Genomic DNA, 17,607 nt, shown 5'->3' with positions numbered 1-17,607 from the left:
AATAGTTTCATCATTTGTATATAATCGAAATAATTCCTTTAATTTAAACTCTTACACATGTACATAATGTCTAGAACTAAAGTTTATCTTAGTCAAACATTCAATTGTCTTTCTTTTCTGCTTGGACCGTTTTGTCTTTAGCTTCGGAACTCTTTGCATTGCTCAAAAACCTATCAATAGCATTAGGTTCTCTTGATTCCTGTGCACTTCCTTGCGTCGACTCATTTGCAACCGGGGCGCCATTTAATCCATTTACCCCCTGTTGAAAATGACTTTGATGAGGCGCAAATGCAGCTGGTGGAGCTGGGTATGAAGGCTGTTGGTAGAATGCTCCTGTGGGGAAGCCATAGGGTGCAGGTGGCAATGGCTGGCCATATTGGGGTCCATTTTGAACATTTGGAATATGAGCCCCATTACCTGGATGGTGACCTTCACTCATAACATTTGAGAAAATCTGATTGTAGATCTGTTTGGCTGCTTGTGGGTTATGAGCGTGTTCTTGCTTTTCTTCTCTCAGTTCTTTGACGGTGTCCTTTGCCTTTTCTGTGGCTTGCTTATCATTCTTCGACTTATCTGACTCCTTTTTCCTTAACAAAGACAACAACTCATTAGATCCCTTAGACTTATGTTCCTCCTTCTTGTCAGCCTGTGCTGCTTCTTGAGATAAAGCTGGACTTCTTTTCTCACCAGAGTGTGGCTCCGGTTGAGGCTTAGTCCATTTCTTGACTTGAGCAGCTTTGATACGAGCAACCTTCTCCTCCTCTGTCATTGGTCTTCTCTGCTTAGAAGCTTTAGAGTGGTAAACAAATTGCTTATTACTCAAATTCAAAACCAACGATGAATCCAACATGATACCACGGTTCGTTTGAAGCTTACCATTCATGTTGTTTCCACTCAATTGTGGAACGTCAAAAATGACACCCAATGAAATCTTTGAACCAACAGTGATAATGGATGCAACCGTTCCTTTCGACATTATTGGAACTTTTCCAAAGTCCTGCACGTACTCAACACGATCGCCCAAGTCAAACTTTTGATCACTCAACAATTGATAAGACTCAGTGGCACTCAAGATCGCGTTTCTAGGAACACCTCGGATATCTTTGTTGATCAATGGAACTTGGTTCAAGACGTAATTTTCCATATACTGCTCAATTGAAGCAAAACTAAACTTGGTAAACGATTGACTTTCCAATGAAACCGGGATCAAATCAGTCTTGACTTCCTTCAACCACTTTTTAACCTCCTGAATCTCTTCTGCATTTGACACATCCTTCAAATTAGGAATATCAGATCCCCTCAAATGGGAAAGTTTAGAAAATAAACTTGGAAACTTTTGCTTATAAGTTTGGATCAAGTTAATTGCCAAGGGAGAAAATTCCCAAAATTTCCCATTTGCCAGTTGTCTCGTATAGCCCAACACCTTTTGTCTCTTACTTTGAAACTTTAATTCCAAACCAATATTTACCTTTTTGTTACCATCTTGAATCATATACTGACTGGTAATTTTCGACAACAAAAGTGGATTTATTCCAAGCTTCTTGGCAACATCAAACGATGGAACATAGTTGATTTGTTTCGCTTCAATACTTTGTCTTCTTTTACCAATGTTTGGCTCAGCCACTGAAGAAATTTTAGAAACCCTGATACTCAACTTATCGCCGGAATACCCAACCACTTGTGCGGGGGCTCCGTATCCTAGATCACCAAGGAAAACGACCTGGGAGTTTAGTGGAAATTCTTCTTCAACTGGCAACGGTGGTCTAGTTGCAAACCTCTGATCCTTGTGGGTAACATCCTTTACAATCAACTGTAATGGATAAACTTCAATGTCCTTCGAGTACGTTTTGACATATGCCCCTTTAGGGTTTCTTATCAACCCATTTACAGCTTTAACATGAACCAATACCTCAACTGGGCCAAGTTTTACACCCTTTGTCTTGTCCCAGAAGTAATCCAAATTATTACAAGTTGAGCGATAAATCCTCTTTTCATTAGGGTCCAATTCAGTTGTTTCGACATGTTTAAAGCCCTTGGAATTTCTAACCGATTCGTACTTGTTCTCACCATCAACAACTGCCACCACTTTGCATTCTCTTAAAAATGGCCAATTACTATAGATCAACCTTCCAGCAAAGCTCTGAGCAAATTGGCGCAGAGACATGTCTGACCACACATTTTCAACGTTCAAGATCATGGACTCTGACTTGGACGAGAAATTAAACACCTTGACTTCATTCAATGCCAACTCGAAAGTAAACGGTACTGATTGCAAAGTGGGGAACCCAGCCAGAAGATCAGTTCCAGTGCGGGCTTCCTTAAACTTACCAATCTTGGGATCGGTAACCTGTGGCAAAACAAACTCTACCTCATAGCATCTGTCATGCTCAATATCGTGGAAAAATCCCGGTAAAGGAGAAGGATAAACCTTGTCAATTTGGGGATTGTTGATAAATTTGACATTGTGTCCATAGGAATTTCTCTTTGCTTCTTCAGGTGTCAACTTGGACTCAATAGGTTTCAAGGCTTCAAGCAACTTCTTCTCATCGACAAAATCCAATAAAACCACAGCTTCCCAAGAAGCCGTCTTTCCGTTCATATCAATATCAACCTCATGTGGGTAGAATCCAATGATGGGGGATTTTTCGTCCGTCATCAACGGCCGATACACAGCTGGCATCAACTTTTTGGATCTTGCAGGAAGGACCGCCATCAATTGCTCAAATGGTTTGAATGGTTTCGATTTCTCAAATTTCAAATCTTCCCCTTTCTTGATGAGCTCTTCTAATCCAACGGAAATATCAGAAATCCTAGGGGCATAGTGATACTTGTAATAGAAGTTCCAAGAAGGGCAACCACGGTAGTAGTAATACAAAACCCATTGCAACCCTTCAATATAATGCTCAGTCATTTCAGTCAATTTCTCCTTGTCATCGATAGAGAAATGTAACTTTTCTAGGTAATAGTCGTTTTTCCAAGACCTAAACTTTTGCTCATAAACTTCTTTTGTCTCACCAAGAACATCCTGACTTTCCACCAAATTGGCCGCTTGATACGACTTAACAGTCCTCCGCAATTCACCTATACGTTCGTCATAATCTTCCTCCGATTCAGTTGGTGATAACCCGTCAATGTCCAACTTGGCATCATAGGTGTCATCCGACTTGGAGTGGATAATCAAGAACCCAGCTTCCAATGCAAACTGCTTGAGAAATTCCATGTTTTTCTCCACTTCTTCCTTGTTCAACTTTAAAGATGGTAATTTCTCGTCATTGGCCAATTGGAGAAGGTCATTTACTGGTTGACTCGACACCTCCATGAGCCAAGGTTTAATATAACCCACCAATTTCTTTTGTTCTTTCAAAATCAACAACTTGCCAATCCTCTTTCTCTTTTTCTCACCAGATATAGATACATCGTCAAGCTTCTTGTTGAACCATTCGACATCTACTTCCCTTTCTTCAAAGTTTTCAAATTCAAACTCAGCCAAATGATGGATCCAAATGTTCAATCTCCTTAAATTAATTTTACCATCCTCGTTGATGTATCCATCTGATTGAAGTAAGCTTTGCTTGAAAGTGGATAGCAATAAAGGAAATGCTCCTTTATTCAAGTGCAAGTCAGGCAAGTGAGGCAAGAAATCGTTACCAATGACGTACATAATGAGAATGAAATCATCCAAAACTTTCTCAAAGTCATACTCAAAGTTAACCTGCTCCTCGACTTCTTTAAACTCCAAAGACAAATACTCTCTCAACAAGGACAAATGCAAAAGGAAAAACGTTTGGTCAGTTACATCCTTTGGGCCTGACGAGGTCTTGCGGTTTCCAAAAGTGACTTCTTCTCGTAACAACGAAAAATGTGGGTCATGACTAACTAGTCCCAACATAATCAAATCCGCATCCAATCCATAAATACAATGTCTCAAGTTTGGATCGTAATCATCTTGAGACCGCAAAGCTCTAATAAATTCTTGAATCTTGTGTTCACCTTCTCCGGGGACTTCATGGCCACTCAATACAATTTCAATACTAGCCCACCGTGAATCTTCCGTTATCTTTTTATGTACAAAGTATTTCAAGTTGTCAGTCAATTTGGCCATAAATTCTGTACCTGGCGTGATCGAGTTAGAATCAAACGGATCTTCCTTAGGAAGCTCATCCCCATTTTCAATGGCCTTTTTCAAGTTTATTTCCGCTTCGTAGGCTGTTCTAAATCTTCTGGCTCTCTGCTGATTCATCTTGGCTCTAGGTGCAACTCCATCAATGGCCATGTAAAATGTCTTTTTCGGCTTAATTATGCTGAATAAATGGTCAATGTAGTTGAAAATTGCAGCATACATTTGGTCATCAGATATACGTGTTATCGAACCATCGTTGGAATGAGTACATGTGTGCAAGATCGAATTCATGTCGAGATACAAGTTGTCAAACTCGGGTATCTGATTTTCATCAATCAACTGCGAAATCAACGGCCATCTTTCTGATATGAATCTAAAAAATTTAGGAATACCTAGACGGTGTTAGTAAGTGATTGCAAAACGAGCAATAATGTAAATGGCACACATACCCATTATTAAATTTGGTGTCTATCTATGCTTGTGTATATATTGAAGCAAATTGCTTTCCCAAAATGTCGAAGCTCTTTGCGAAAAATGCCGACACTATAATTGTTGTTCTCAAAAAAAGTTTTGTTCCCAGTTCTGAGACACGAAAGAAGTGGAAATTTCACACGACCTTTTAAATCATATACTAAATCAAACTTATATTCTTTGATTGTAAACAAATATATATATAGAAAAAGCAAAACTAAATAAAGAATTAAAATCAAACAACCAACCAACAAATATAGAAGTTTATCCTCCCTTCTGTTCATACCAACCTGCTACCCACCTTGGATAGAGTGTTCTAAATAGCACCAATACGCCTAAGCATCCCAATATTCAAACCCTCGCTTTTGCATCTAGAGTGCCGTCACACCTTCTTCTGGACAAGCACGATTGTATGTTTCCACATATTCCGAGTACTTTTTAAAAACGGTTTTAGACAGACGCCTTATTTGCTTTCCCAAAAAGGAATCTCTTGACCAAAACGATGATCCTCTCTCTGCACTCTCAGCGAGGTAAGATTCAACACTTTTTCTCCATCTGGGGTACAGTTTAGCAAATCTACGTAAGGCTTGACGACTAAATCGGAGCGATCTTCTAAACCCGTATCTCCCAGCCCTTTCCCATTTCTTGCCAAGCTTCTTTAAAAGACGAGACGTAGTTTTACCAAGCTTGGCAGACAATCTAGCAGACTTGTCAATATAAACGGCGGCTCCAGCACTTGTAGCGTGAGCCCAATCATGCAATACATTGACCGACTTCCTTGTATAATTTGATAAATTACTTGCAACTATCCTTCCATTTTGAGATATATACCCCAGCCCAATCTTTCCATACTCTGCTGCCACAACACTTCCCTTTGAAGCAAGTTCCTTCAACGTTTTAAATTCTCTTTTCGAAAATCTGGTCGTTTCTTCATACCAGCGTCCAGCATTCTTGCTCACCAACTTTAAAGCATTCTGGGACCTCCTTAGCCAATCATTTGTTATAGGTACAGCATCGTCTAGAGCTTGGCTTGCCAATTCACGCACCGAGGTTAACTTCGGTTCCAAAGAAGTTCTCACTTGCTTAGCATACTTGACAAATCGGTTAACTTTTAACTTTTTATGGCCAAATGCAAAAAAGTTACTAGATGCTGGTGTCTTCTCGTAAACAAAATTGTCCCAATAGTGACTGAGTGTCTCATAAGCAGTGACTGGTTCAGGCTCTTTGGGGGATACCATGTGGTGAATTACATAAGCAGCTGGTATTATACCAACCACAATAGCAAAAAGGTAGTAGTAAAGATATTCAGAATGGGAATCCAAGAAATCTTGCACAGCTTTAACCACCCTCACTTTGAATGACAGAGTGTTCTTGCTGGAGATATAGTCTGCTGGGATGGTAGGTTCAGCATTAGAAGCAGCACTAGGTAACTGTTGTGGTTTGGTATCATCTTGAGCCTGCAACTCTACCGTGGTTTCTAAATCGGTATCCACCTCCAAACTAGATGCGGCATCGCCACCACTACCAGAAGCTCGGCCCTCCTGTGACTTATCTCCATTCTCTGTGGACTCCAAGACCACATTCCTGTTCTGCTCATTCACATACCTATTTAATTGATCAATCTTGTCTTTGGCATAATTTGAATAAAACTCGCTCGACCTTTGTTTGATGGACTCATTGAACATGCTCATGTTTTCAAAAAATTTGATCTTAGAACCAACATTAGCAGATTTTGCCAACTCCTCAGACACTGAGTCGTCAAGTTGGGAACCCAGAGAGAAGGACAATGGGGAATATTCGCTCGGTTCTCTTTCGCTCCCATCAGTGCCTTTGCCCTTGCTTGTCGTTAAGCCATTTCCTGATAGTAACACAACCTCCTCTTCTCCTTCCTCTTCCTCTCCCAATCCAGGAATCAATTTGGGTACTTGAAAAATCGAACTATCAATATCCAGGGTCTCCAAATGATTGTCTGCTCCAGTATTGAGCGGTTTGCCATCGGAACTAGTTGTTGATCTTTCATCATCAAAATCTGACGATGATGAGATAATAGACCAATCTTCATCAATGGTGTTACTATTGCCAGCACGTGTTTTAGCTGGTGACATCTCCCCCTGTTCTTTTCCCTTTCCCTTTCCCTTTCCATTAATACTTTCTTGCATTTTTTGCCTGATAGTTGTACACTGTAGTTCTACTTCTTCTGATATAACTAAAGTTGCCTCACTCAAAGATTCTCTTAAATTGCAGCTTTCTTAATGCAAGCGTTCAATTAGCCCGTTTTCAAAAAGTGGATGACTTTATTGCTATCAGCAAATGTGGGTTTTAAGTTAAGAATTAAAATGATTTGTCACGGAAAGAAAAAAGGGGATAAGGAAATTTATTACAAGATAGGGAACAATAAAGAGAACCTTTTTAATTTACAACAATATAAAGAGGCTACAAGCCTTGCGGTAAGATTTGAATCAATGTTACATGTAAAAGCTTGAGACGATATGACATGCTTGACACCACTCTCGAAAGGCGTGTAGGTCCAACGCCACGAAATACAAACTCCGTTGTATACCTCACACACAAAGTAATCATGCGGATAAGATAACAAAAACATTTGTGCAGAAGTACACTACCAACAATAAAATGCCAAGTGTGTGCTACACAGACGCATTGAGTTGGAAACGACAAACAAAGAAGGTAATTTCTTGTCTTAGTTGGGTCAAATGACCTAACAAAATTGCGATGTGCACCATTTGTCAGAGTGGATAAGCTAAGCATAACGAAATCTAACTCGTGAAGCCACAATACACAAATATGAACTATCTAAAGCTACCTGTTGATTTTGTGGTATATCAAACAACACATACGTTCGTAAAACTCAGAAGACCACTACTACCACCAAAGTTGCCAGTCAACCATGGTCACAGATTGGCAAAATACTCCTAAAATTATGAAAAAAAAAATACACAACAGAACTATATAGTATCTCTCAAAACTGAAACTCACTTTGCTTTTGATTTTATTGTGACTAACCATCAACAATTGTAGTTTTATTTTGGGATTAGTATGAGTGAAGAAATAAATAGCAGCAAGAAACAATGCTTTTGATTTTTTAAGTTGGCTCAACCATGACTGGTTCTTGGAAGTAACAAATATAACTTTTCGCTCCTTAGTGGATATATTACAAAATGGTAGGTTGAAGAACAATCGGAAAAATGTACTCTTGCATCGTACATTACTCGCCGTCTCTCTAGAACATTATCAATGTTGACCAGTGCTTCTAACTATTGTTCACGGGGGTTTGGTTTCAAATAATCACCAGAAGTTGATTCAGTCGCAGTGGACGATGTTGTATTTTTTAGCTCGGGTGACTCCTGAATCTTTGTAACCTGTACTGTCTGTGTAGTTATGCTGTTCGGCCCCAGATGATTTTTGAGCAATTGAGAAGGCGGAGGTAAGGATGATATTAAGGACCCACGATTTTGTGTACCACTCCATGCTGCGTTGACAGATTGGGATGAGTTTGTTCCTGCCGCATTTGGCGTCAAGTTTTGGCCAGTGTACGGCTGAGGATACGTTTGGTGTCCCATATTAGCAGGTAGCGATTGAGGCCGGCTTCCAAGTGAAGGAATCATAAATGAGTTTGCAATGGAATTACTTCTCAGTATTGATGAGGGATTCGGAGGAAATTTAATTGGTGTTTGAATAGGGTTAAGGCCCAGTAGACCGGGTGAGCTCTGTGACAGAGTAAGCGTAGACACACTCGTCAGGTCACTGCGTTGTATTGGCCGTGGGTCTTCTCCAATGGCTCCCATGCCTCCCGATATTCCTGGTAGTGGCCCTTTTGGTTGATTTGTACTTGAATGTGGATGATGTGGGGTCATTTGCGGAACAAAAGAATTATGCGGCTGAGGTTGGTGCGGCACTGAAAGTGGTGGCAACGATATTTGATTATTGTGTGAATTGAATTGCGGAAATGGATAGTATGTTATGGGATAAATTGGATTAGGAGTGAATGTTGGGCCATTTGAAGCTCTCGACGAAGTTGTCGGTATATGCGCATTGAATGAGGAATATGCTTTGTGGTCCAAACTCTGACTACGTTGTTGCTGCTGAATTAGCAGTTGATGCTTGGAACCGAATTCTTGGTCACTATGGCTTCGAATATTTTGCCTTCTTTCTAAGTCCTCCTGTGAAAGTCCAATTGTTTTCATCGTTGGTATGCAATTTGGATTATTCGTAGTAGTTGAATCACCGCTAGTGGCTGGTTCATTACTATTTGAGCTAAAATTGGAGGAGACACCAGTCGAGTTGGATGTCGCTGACGAGTCCCTTTCATCATGCTGATTGACGGCAAGGGCCGGGCGTTGTGGCGTGTCATCTCCACTTTCAATACTATTACCAGAATGCAAATGATTAAGTGGTACAGGGTGGTGACTGACCTCCTGGCTGTACATGGTTGCTGAGTGTGGTTCACCGTCGTCAAACATACTGGGGTTGCTATTTACGCGACTATTGCTGTTTGAGCTCCCTGTACATGCATTGGCTGAGTTCTGATGCCTGGTTAAGGCATCCGGCCGTGCAAACCTCCTCGAACACTTTTCACAACTATACGGTTTTTCTCCTGTATGAAGTTTCTCGTGGCGTTTTAAATCATGTATCCTCCTAAATTTTAAATGACAAATGTTGCATACGTGAGGTTTTAACGACGAATGTATAAGTTCATGACTTACCATATTATGTTTTCTGGTGAACCCTTGATTACAAGTTTTACAGAAATATTTTCTTGGTAGTCGTTGTTTGCCAGTCGTAGATATGATCAGAGGCGATTCTTGTTCTGGTGATTGATGATATGCTGGTGTTGTAGGCATCATGTTATCGCCTCCAGCTTCGGGATGGAAATAGTCAATTTGTTCATCAGGGGGATGACGACCATCTTGCTGAGACTCTGCCTGATTCTGTTGCTGTGTATGTAGCGGTAATGGTAGCTGCGGTGAAGACTGCAGCGGGTTCAGCACCAGCTGATTTAGATTATGTAGCAACTGTTTGCGGTTTTGAGACATATGTTGTAGATGGTGCAGTGATGTCTGTCCTTGCTGAACTGTTTGGACATTCAATTTGTAGGTGGGTGTCGAGTTTTCTGCTTTTGCTCAAATGGATCTTCTAATGGTAGCTGCGCTAGGTTCAAGCGATATTGTTGAACTGTTGTACTAGTATCCTCTTTTTCTGTAGATGCGTAAAGGATGGACTGGGCAAATAGGTGTTACTGTTTGCCTCTAAAGTGTCTTGAATACAAGGTTCCGGTTGCTACTCTGGACCATCCACAAACGATGAAGAAAATTCTCTTTTTGCGTATGATGTAATGGGATTGTAATAATATTTTTTATTTTATTTTATTTTTATTTTTTTTATTTTTTTTAGTTTTCTTTAAATTCTTCTTCTTCTTCTTCCGTATGGGCTTAGGTTAGTTTGACTTTATTAAAAAGATGTAACAAAAAAAAAACTCTGGTAAAAAATTAACGATAGAAAATAATCAAATGAACAAGGGGAATTGGGAATGGTAGAGGAGAAAAAGATGAGAAATGTGGTATATTTAAATTTTTTTTGTCAAAACCATCAGACAGTACAAGGATCTGCTTTGATTCAGCGGATAAAAAAATGGATGCTCGACTACTTATCCTAAACTTTACTTTGTTGTACAGTATGACAAATTTGATTCTATTTTTTTTCCATCTATGTGTATTACAAATAATATGACAACAACAACAACAACAACAACAACAACAACAACAACAACAACAACAACAACGACAACAACAATAACAGAAAATTTTTGATTTTTGCCTCTTTCGCATTCCTTCATTTCTTATTTGTATTTTTGCATCACGTACATTTTTACAACCAACCATTCGCATTTTATTGCAACTCTATTTTGTGTCCTCTAAAAATAGGATATGCTACTCTAAATAATTGCAGCATTACCCTGCAACGAAGAATTCAAAGGTATGGCAAGAGCTTCATGAGCAACGAATTAGCTAGCAATTTGCAAAAAAATAGCTACCATTTTACAATTACAAAGAATATGAAAATGTCGTGTTATGCTTTAACACTTGATCGCGCATGGCATTATTTTTTCGTTTTGTGTTACAAGTCGTGTAAACCTTTCAAAAATAGAGTACACTCCAAAGTTACAAAGTATATAGCAATCAAGTCAAATGTATAAAAAAGTGTTCAACACGAACATTCCTTACATACCAGTGGCCACTGATACAATAGAATTGTGACAGTTATTATTTTATTTTCTTAACCTCTTAAATTCAATTGTTATGGCGAATAGGTTGGTGAAGAAGCAACACAACTGAGTAGGAAACACAGATAGCCCTGGCTATTTAATTTCAACTTCTTTTTCCTTCTTTTTTATTTTTATTTTGTTTTTTTAGTAGTATTTTTATTTTATTTATTAAAGTGTTTTGGTGTTTAGTCCTACTTCAACAAACAATAGAAAATCTTATGCATAAATAGATCCCAAAGCTAGCGCTTATATCTCAATTCAACTGAACAAGCTACTAGTAAGGGCTGTACTATCTTGCATTGTACCTAGAGCAATTGGGTGCAAACACGAAGTTCACAACTGAGTTATAATAATTTGCATTTGTCACATTAAAGAAGCTTTTTATTATTTTTCCCTTTATTATTATCTCTTCGTTAGTATTTGGTCTGTCTCACATTTATGCACGGTGGACTAATGATTTGTACCTTTTGGGACTTTCCGTGGAAAATAACAGGGTAGTATTAGCGGCAGAGGCAGAGCTAGGGAACTAACCACCTTAGACAAGCTGCTTTTTCAGTGATAGCATGTTCTTTGCTCAAGTAACCAGCTCACTTTTACCGCATTGGGTAGTCGCCAGTTTTTGGCCTTTATACACTACTATTGTTTGCATTGAGGCGTAGAGGAAAAGGCGCACAACTGCAGCGTAAATCGTGGCTTTGTGTAAATCGACTTCATCAATGGAGCAGTAGAATTGACAAAGAGCAACATTAAAGAATATTTGATGTGGCTGTTCACCCAGCTGGCATTCTTTTCGAGATTTGGATTTTTTTGTTTTCTTTCTTTTTTGTTCACAGTATGAGTAGCCATGGTTAGCATTGTTAGGTTAGTCTTCTTTTTTTCTTTCCATCGGGTATGCACATCGACTTAGTTTTTTGTAAGCGTTTCGAAGTTCTAGAACAACAAACACAAAGGAAAGGTCACATACATTTTCCAGCCACAAAGACTGTCAAATCTGAGAAGTAATAAGAGAAACAAAGAATAGTATACGACACACAAAACTAAAGAAACCTTAAAAATTGCTTAAATAGAACATTCCACTACATCATGCAATTTGTGTAATATCACAATACAATTGTTAACAGAACAACAAAAGAAAAAAACCTGATGGAAAACAATAAATATTGTTAAACTTGAATTAGAGAACCTAACTGAACTAGAAAAAGCTTGGTTCGGAAAAAAATGGTTACGTTTGTTAGGAGCGAGGTAAAATTGATTGACCAAACTTTAGCTGTGGCCATGTGCATACTATTGTTGTTCTCCATTGCTCAACTTGTGGCAAACATTGGCTGTGACGGAGTAGGTGGAGCGATAAGCGATACCCAAGGAAAACAAATTTTGACAATACGAACCAATTGAAGGATATGCCTAACCATGTTGATCTACTTGTGTATGCAAATGTTTTTTTTGACGCCCCTTCAGTTGACCGAAAGCTGAGATTAAGTTGAAAAACTTGTCTATCTAACACTCCCTTCCATCTAAAGAAAATCTATTGAGCTTTTGGCGAGAGCATGTTGCGGACCTTCATAGAGAGATTAAAATACGAATATTTTATTTGTCAAGAGGAGTCGGTCATATTTTCTAAATGCCAGTGAAAGCCTGAAAATTTATCGCGTTAAAGTGGTGAAAAATATGCAAGTCATCACCCACTGTTGCCTTTTATTTCACATGCCGCATATATTTATATAACGCATAAAAATGGTTGGGTCCTGTGCGCGGGTCCCCTACACCCCTCCTCAAAACTAAGCCACCCTGGAGCACCCCCCCTCATGTTCAAACTCATTCATCCTAGAGTTGTAACCGGGAAAGTGTTTGAGCGCTTGTACTAAAAACAGGCTCAGTTTGTATGAACTGTCAACGAGTCTCCGTTTAAAATATGAATCCTATCTTCAATATGAGGCGTTATATCTTTGCAACTAGTTTAAAAAGTGGTTGAAATTAAGGTTTAATACGAGGAAAGTTTTGTCTATCGGCCTGTGCGCTCAACCAACTGGTTATGCAGAGTCTAAACCTTAAATTGAGACAAAGGTTGTGAAATCGTGGCAAAGACAGAAGCATAGACACTAGGTAATTGGATTTACTTTTAGTAGTTGATGAATGCACAATACACTGCATGTAATTGAGACTATCAGTGAGGAGAGAAGTTGTCTTTTTGTCATTTGTTATCCAAATTTTGCATGAGAATCAGGACAAAGCTTTCTCTTCTTCCTCATATCTAAAAGATGCCCTAAATGTCATGACCCCACGACACACACAGCAGAAATGCTTTTAATCGGATTTCTATCCCATTTTATGTTCTTTCAGAAAGATCCAACGATGTGGGTCGGTTCCAATTACTGATCAAATCATGTTAGTCGACACAACATTATGTACAAGCCAAGTAATGTTTAAAGAGGTTTAATTTGAAGTGACTACCTAGAGTGAAGGCGGCTAAACTGGGTGCACTCACTAGTCGGTGTAAGAATTGGTAATGGTACCTCTAACCGGGCTTAGGTCAACAACACGAACTCATTCCATGGCTTTGTTTCTAGACGTTGGCGAAGTTTAGCAAACGTCTTCGCCAGGCTTTGCAGTCAACTGGAGGAAGAGAACATGACCGAATTCCTCCAGACTACTGTTACAGGTATTATGGATAAAAGCCTTGGTCTAGTATTTTGAATGCGAATGTCAAATTCGTATAATAGCCAATCATTTTCCTAGCAGCGATATAAACTACTCTTAGCTACTCTTTGGTAATCCGAGTCAAAGGTGGTATAATTGAGACGGATAAGCCACTGGCACTGGCTTGCAACTTCAAGGTGTGTACATCGTAAAATAGTTTGTCTGTGTACTTAGTGTGGCGTTCAATGGTGAGGTCGTGTAAAAACCAAACCAATTTTAGTTTGCTATGCCAGTAACCATGTTTTTGGAATAAAAAAGCTTGTGCTTAGTGGCGAGAAATACGCAATGTGGCCAATGTTAGACGAAAGATGATTTGTGAGCACCATCCACCAGTCTTGTCCACCAAACTCTTTTGTTGCTCTGCCCTTAATCATCCCACGTTGCACTTTCTAATCATGTCTTTTGTGACTCTTGCCTATTTTTATTTTTCTTCTCCATTCCGCTCTTTTGTTTCAAGATAATGCACGACTTTTTTCGTCTTGAAATCCAAAGTCCGGAGTTGCATTTCAAAAGCAGTATTTGGTAATATTGTAGAGCCACTCTGCCTTCAGATAGCATGGTTTACACAAGAGGACCAGTTTGTTGGACTATTACTGCCAATGGTACTAGCTTTGTATTGTTAGCAAAGAAAGAACCGTCATGTTATCATTGTATTACAAAAGTAAAAACATTCAATGACACAAGAAGAAAAACAGGTTTATTGTGTACTGATTACTCCGATAAGTGCCTCTTACATGATGAGGCCTATTTGAATCAACCAGTGAAACCAGCTCCAGAAACGGAGCTATAATCTAAGCCTACATACAGCCAGAGCATATAGCTACAGAGTAAGAGCAGTTCTCCTCTTTTCAATCCGAAATTTGTTCTTCTCTTTTTTTTTTCCTTTGTAATGTTTAATCAACAACTTAATTAAATGCATTAAGTGAAACATCAACGTGGGGTTACCCACGGGGCTATATCAGAGACAAACTTACTGAAAAAAACGACCTACTTCATCTTGCTGTGAGAGATCAATGAACACACTCAACTTCTAGCTTTCTTTGGCAGTCTCCACCTCACTTCGTAGAAACGTTTTCTTTATCTTAACAGCACCAATGGTTTTTTTTTTCATTATGCGGAAAAGGAATTAAAATTATAAAAACTAAAAATAAAAAAAATACAATTTTCCCAAAAATCATCAATTTCAATTTTTTTTATTTTATTTTTCTTAATATCATTTTAGTAACTTGTAATCAAACAGCAAACAACAATACATACAGCAATATCCTTATACAACCAAATCTAGAAAGAGAGAGCCAGATAGTAAGTCGCCACTTGCTATCTTGATAGACAATCACTTGCTGGAGTGATTACTTTTTTTTTACCATTGTCTTAATTCACCTGCCAACAATTTCCTCCCCCTTGCCCCGTCCCCCTTTGGAATTCTTAAGCAATTCTCAAACGCCACCATCATCGAGACCACCGCTACCCTTACCCGATATGTCATTATTGACCAATAGGAAACGACCAAGGGGCTACAGTGAAAACTTTGCCAACCTGCAATCAGCAGCACTTAATTCGTCATATCAGCTGCAGTTACAACAGCAACAACAACAACAACAACAGCAGCAGCAGCAACATCAACAACAGCAGTATTTGCAACTGCAAGGTCCGCGATTTGACTCAGCGCAATTTGATCAGTCGAGTCTGCATGTCTCAATGCACCCTTTTGAGGGTGCATCAGCGGGTTCAATCGTTCAGAATTCAAACTTTGGGTATAACAATTCTGTGGTTGGATTCAGCCCTCAGTTGCAGGCAAAGAAGTCTAAATTCAGCAATCCGTTTTTGCTGGTGGAAGAGAATGATGCAATCATAGATGACCAAGAAGGTGATACTTTTGTCTTGGATGATGTAGATGAAGGCGGTGCCCGGGGCGATACTGCGATAACTGGCGAAGATGGTGACGAATATGATGAAGATATCATTATAATTGAAGAAAAGGATATTGTGCCTCGTGGTAAACGAAATAATAGTGATTCTATTTTGATTAATCCAGATGCACAAGAAGCATACAATCTTTTCAATGTTAATCAATTTGAGATTGATAAAACTACGAGAGATAAGAAGCAGCGGACAAGCTCACTACCTCAATTACCTCAAGTCAAGTGTTTCTACAACAAACTACCCAACAATTATATACTACAGACACCCAAGTTGGGCAATATCAAGACCAATGTCATTCCACATCAGAATAACCTACCGCCTTGTGATGATGAAAATGGCCATTATATCATTAAGATCAATGATAACTTTGCAAATCGTTTTGTGATTGTTAAATTGTTGGGTCAGGGAACATTTGGAAAAGTTGTGCAATGCTTTGATAAGGTCAATAGGGAGCAGGTTGCGATAAAAATTATTCGCAATATTCAGAAGTATAGAGATGCCGCCAAGATTGAATTGAGAATACTATCAACGTTGAAGAAGTTTGATAATGCAAACAAGAACCATTGTATCCATTTACGTGAGTGCTTTGACTATCGTGGTCACATTTGCATAGTTACGGACTTGTTGAAAATTTCGTTGTATGATTTCTTGGAAAATAACAAATTCATTTCGTTCCCTGGAAGCCACATCCAAGCCATATCGAAACAGTTGATACGATCGGTTACATTTCTTCATGATTTGAATTTGATACACACCGATCTCAAACCCGAAAATATATTGTTACACGATGACTCCTTCACAAAGAAACAGTTGTATAGCTCCACCATCAAAAGCGCATACTTAAATCTTGCAACTACAGCAGCATCCCCAAAGAGCAGTACAAAGAGGGCTCCGAAGACTTCGAAAGTGCTAAAGAATCCATTGATTCAAGTAATTGACTTTGGCAGTGCCATTTTCAATGATGAATACCACTCGCTGATTGTTTCAACGCGACACTATCGTGCGCCTGAGATTGTTTTAGGAACAGGCTGGTCGTTCCAATGTGATATGTGGTCTATTGGTTGCATATTGGTTGAGCTAATCATTGGCGAGCCGCTTTTCAAGACTCATGACAATTTGGAACATTTGGCAATGATTGAAAAGATTGCTGGGTACAGGATTGATAAGGAGATAGTGAAGTTGTCGAAGATGAACGAAAATGAGTGTGGACTTGAGTATTTTACAAATGAGTATGTTGACCTTTCGGAGGATGGCAGGCTACATACCTCTGCTCAGGATTTGCCATCAAGAACAACGTCTATATCGTCTTCCTCTGATGACGAGGATGATGACGATGAGGCAGAGGTTGTGCGAAATGTTGGTGCAGTGGGAATTGATAGTGATCCAGACTTTGATATAACTCGTCGTCATCGTCGTCGCAATGTACACGACATTGAAGAATCGGACGATTCTGATGACGATGTCATCTTTGATCAAGAGAGGACTGTTGCCAACTCTTTGATTTTGATGTTCCCAACCGCGTCAACACCACAAAAGTTTATCAATGCTGTGGAAGAGTTATCTAGGATTGATTTGTTTATCAGTTCGAGAATTGGGTTAAGGATAGATTTCGACTACTCGTTGAACCAGAATTACGAGGAGAACAAGCACTTAATTAATTTTGGAAATTTTACATTTTGGTGGTTCTTTATCGATTTGTTGAAGAAGTTATTTGTCATTAACCCAAGAAATCGAATTACAGCGTTGGAGGCTTTAAACCATCCGTGGTTCAATTTAGGTATACAAGATGAAGGTACGGTATAGTTGGTGATGTGATACCCTTTAACGATATACGTTGGAGATGTCGTTTTTTATTTTGTTTCGTTCTATGTTTTTTCAATTCTTTATTCAGTTCTTCATTTTTCAAGTTTATTTTTTTTATGTTATTGGATTTTGATAGTACGTCTTTCTGCCATTTTGCAGGAGGTTAACTTGCTATTTCCATCAATATTATTAAACCGAAGTGTTTTTGGATATCTTTATTTATGTCTTGCTAAACCCTCATTAAGTGACTACTTTTCTAACTCGGTGAAGAATTTCTTATTCGTCTCTGTTCAGTTGTACATTATATTATGCA

General features: G+C 38.9%; 4 protein-coding genes across 4 annotated transcripts; 1 reads left to right on the top strand and 3 right to left on the bottom strand. All coding sequences in view use genetic code 12, as the record gives it.

Annotated features, from left to right (window-relative positions):
- Positions 1-100: 100 nt before the first annotated feature.
- Positions 101-4,573, bottom strand: KEM1 (chromatin-binding exonuclease; the record flags this gene model as incomplete). Its single annotated transcript, XM_051813234.1, has 2 exons — positions 101-4,512; positions 4,570-4,573. The coding sequence occupies 2 exons, from the start codon at positions 4,571-4,573 to the stop codon at positions 101-103; spliced, it is 4,416 nt and encodes a 1,471-aa protein (XP_051673044.1).
- Positions 4,574-4,962: 389 nt separating this feature from the next.
- Positions 4,963-6,750, bottom strand: CANMA_001280 (uncharacterized protein; the record flags this gene model as incomplete). The annotated part of the gene is made up of 1 exon (XM_051813233.1): positions 4,963-6,750. One exon carries the CDS (start codon positions 6,748-6,750, stop codon positions 4,963-4,965), a length of 1,788 nt encoding a protein of 595 aa, XP_051673043.1.
- A 1,113-nt stretch (positions 6,751-7,863) lies between these two features.
- OFI1 (Ofi1p) lies at positions 7,864-9,642 on the bottom strand (the record flags this gene model as incomplete). Its single annotated transcript, XM_051813232.1, has 1 exon — positions 7,864-9,642. The coding sequence occupies one exon, from the start codon at positions 9,640-9,642 to the stop codon at positions 7,864-7,866; it is 1,779 nt and encodes a 592-aa protein (XP_051673042.1).
- Positions 9,643-15,047: 5,405 nt separating this feature from the next.
- Positions 15,048-17,294, top strand: KNS1 (serine/threonine protein kinase; the record flags this gene model as incomplete). The annotated part of the gene is made up of 1 exon (XM_051813230.1): positions 15,048-17,294. One exon carries the CDS (start codon positions 15,048-15,050, stop codon positions 17,292-17,294), a length of 2,247 nt encoding a protein of 748 aa, XP_051673041.1.
- Between the last annotated feature and the right edge of the window lie 313 nt (positions 17,295-17,607).

Source organism: Candida margitis (assembly GCF_024628925.1).
Source record: "Candida margitis strain CBS 14175 chromosome Unknown scaffold9, whole genome shotgun sequence".
In the NCBI taxonomy this organism is placed as follows: domain Eukaryota; kingdom Fungi; phylum Ascomycota; class Pichiomycetes; order Serinales; family Debaryomycetaceae; genus Lodderomyces; species Lodderomyces margitis.
The sequence above is the reverse complement of the archived record's forward strand: the minus strand, read 5'-3'. Positions and strand labels throughout refer to the sequence as shown.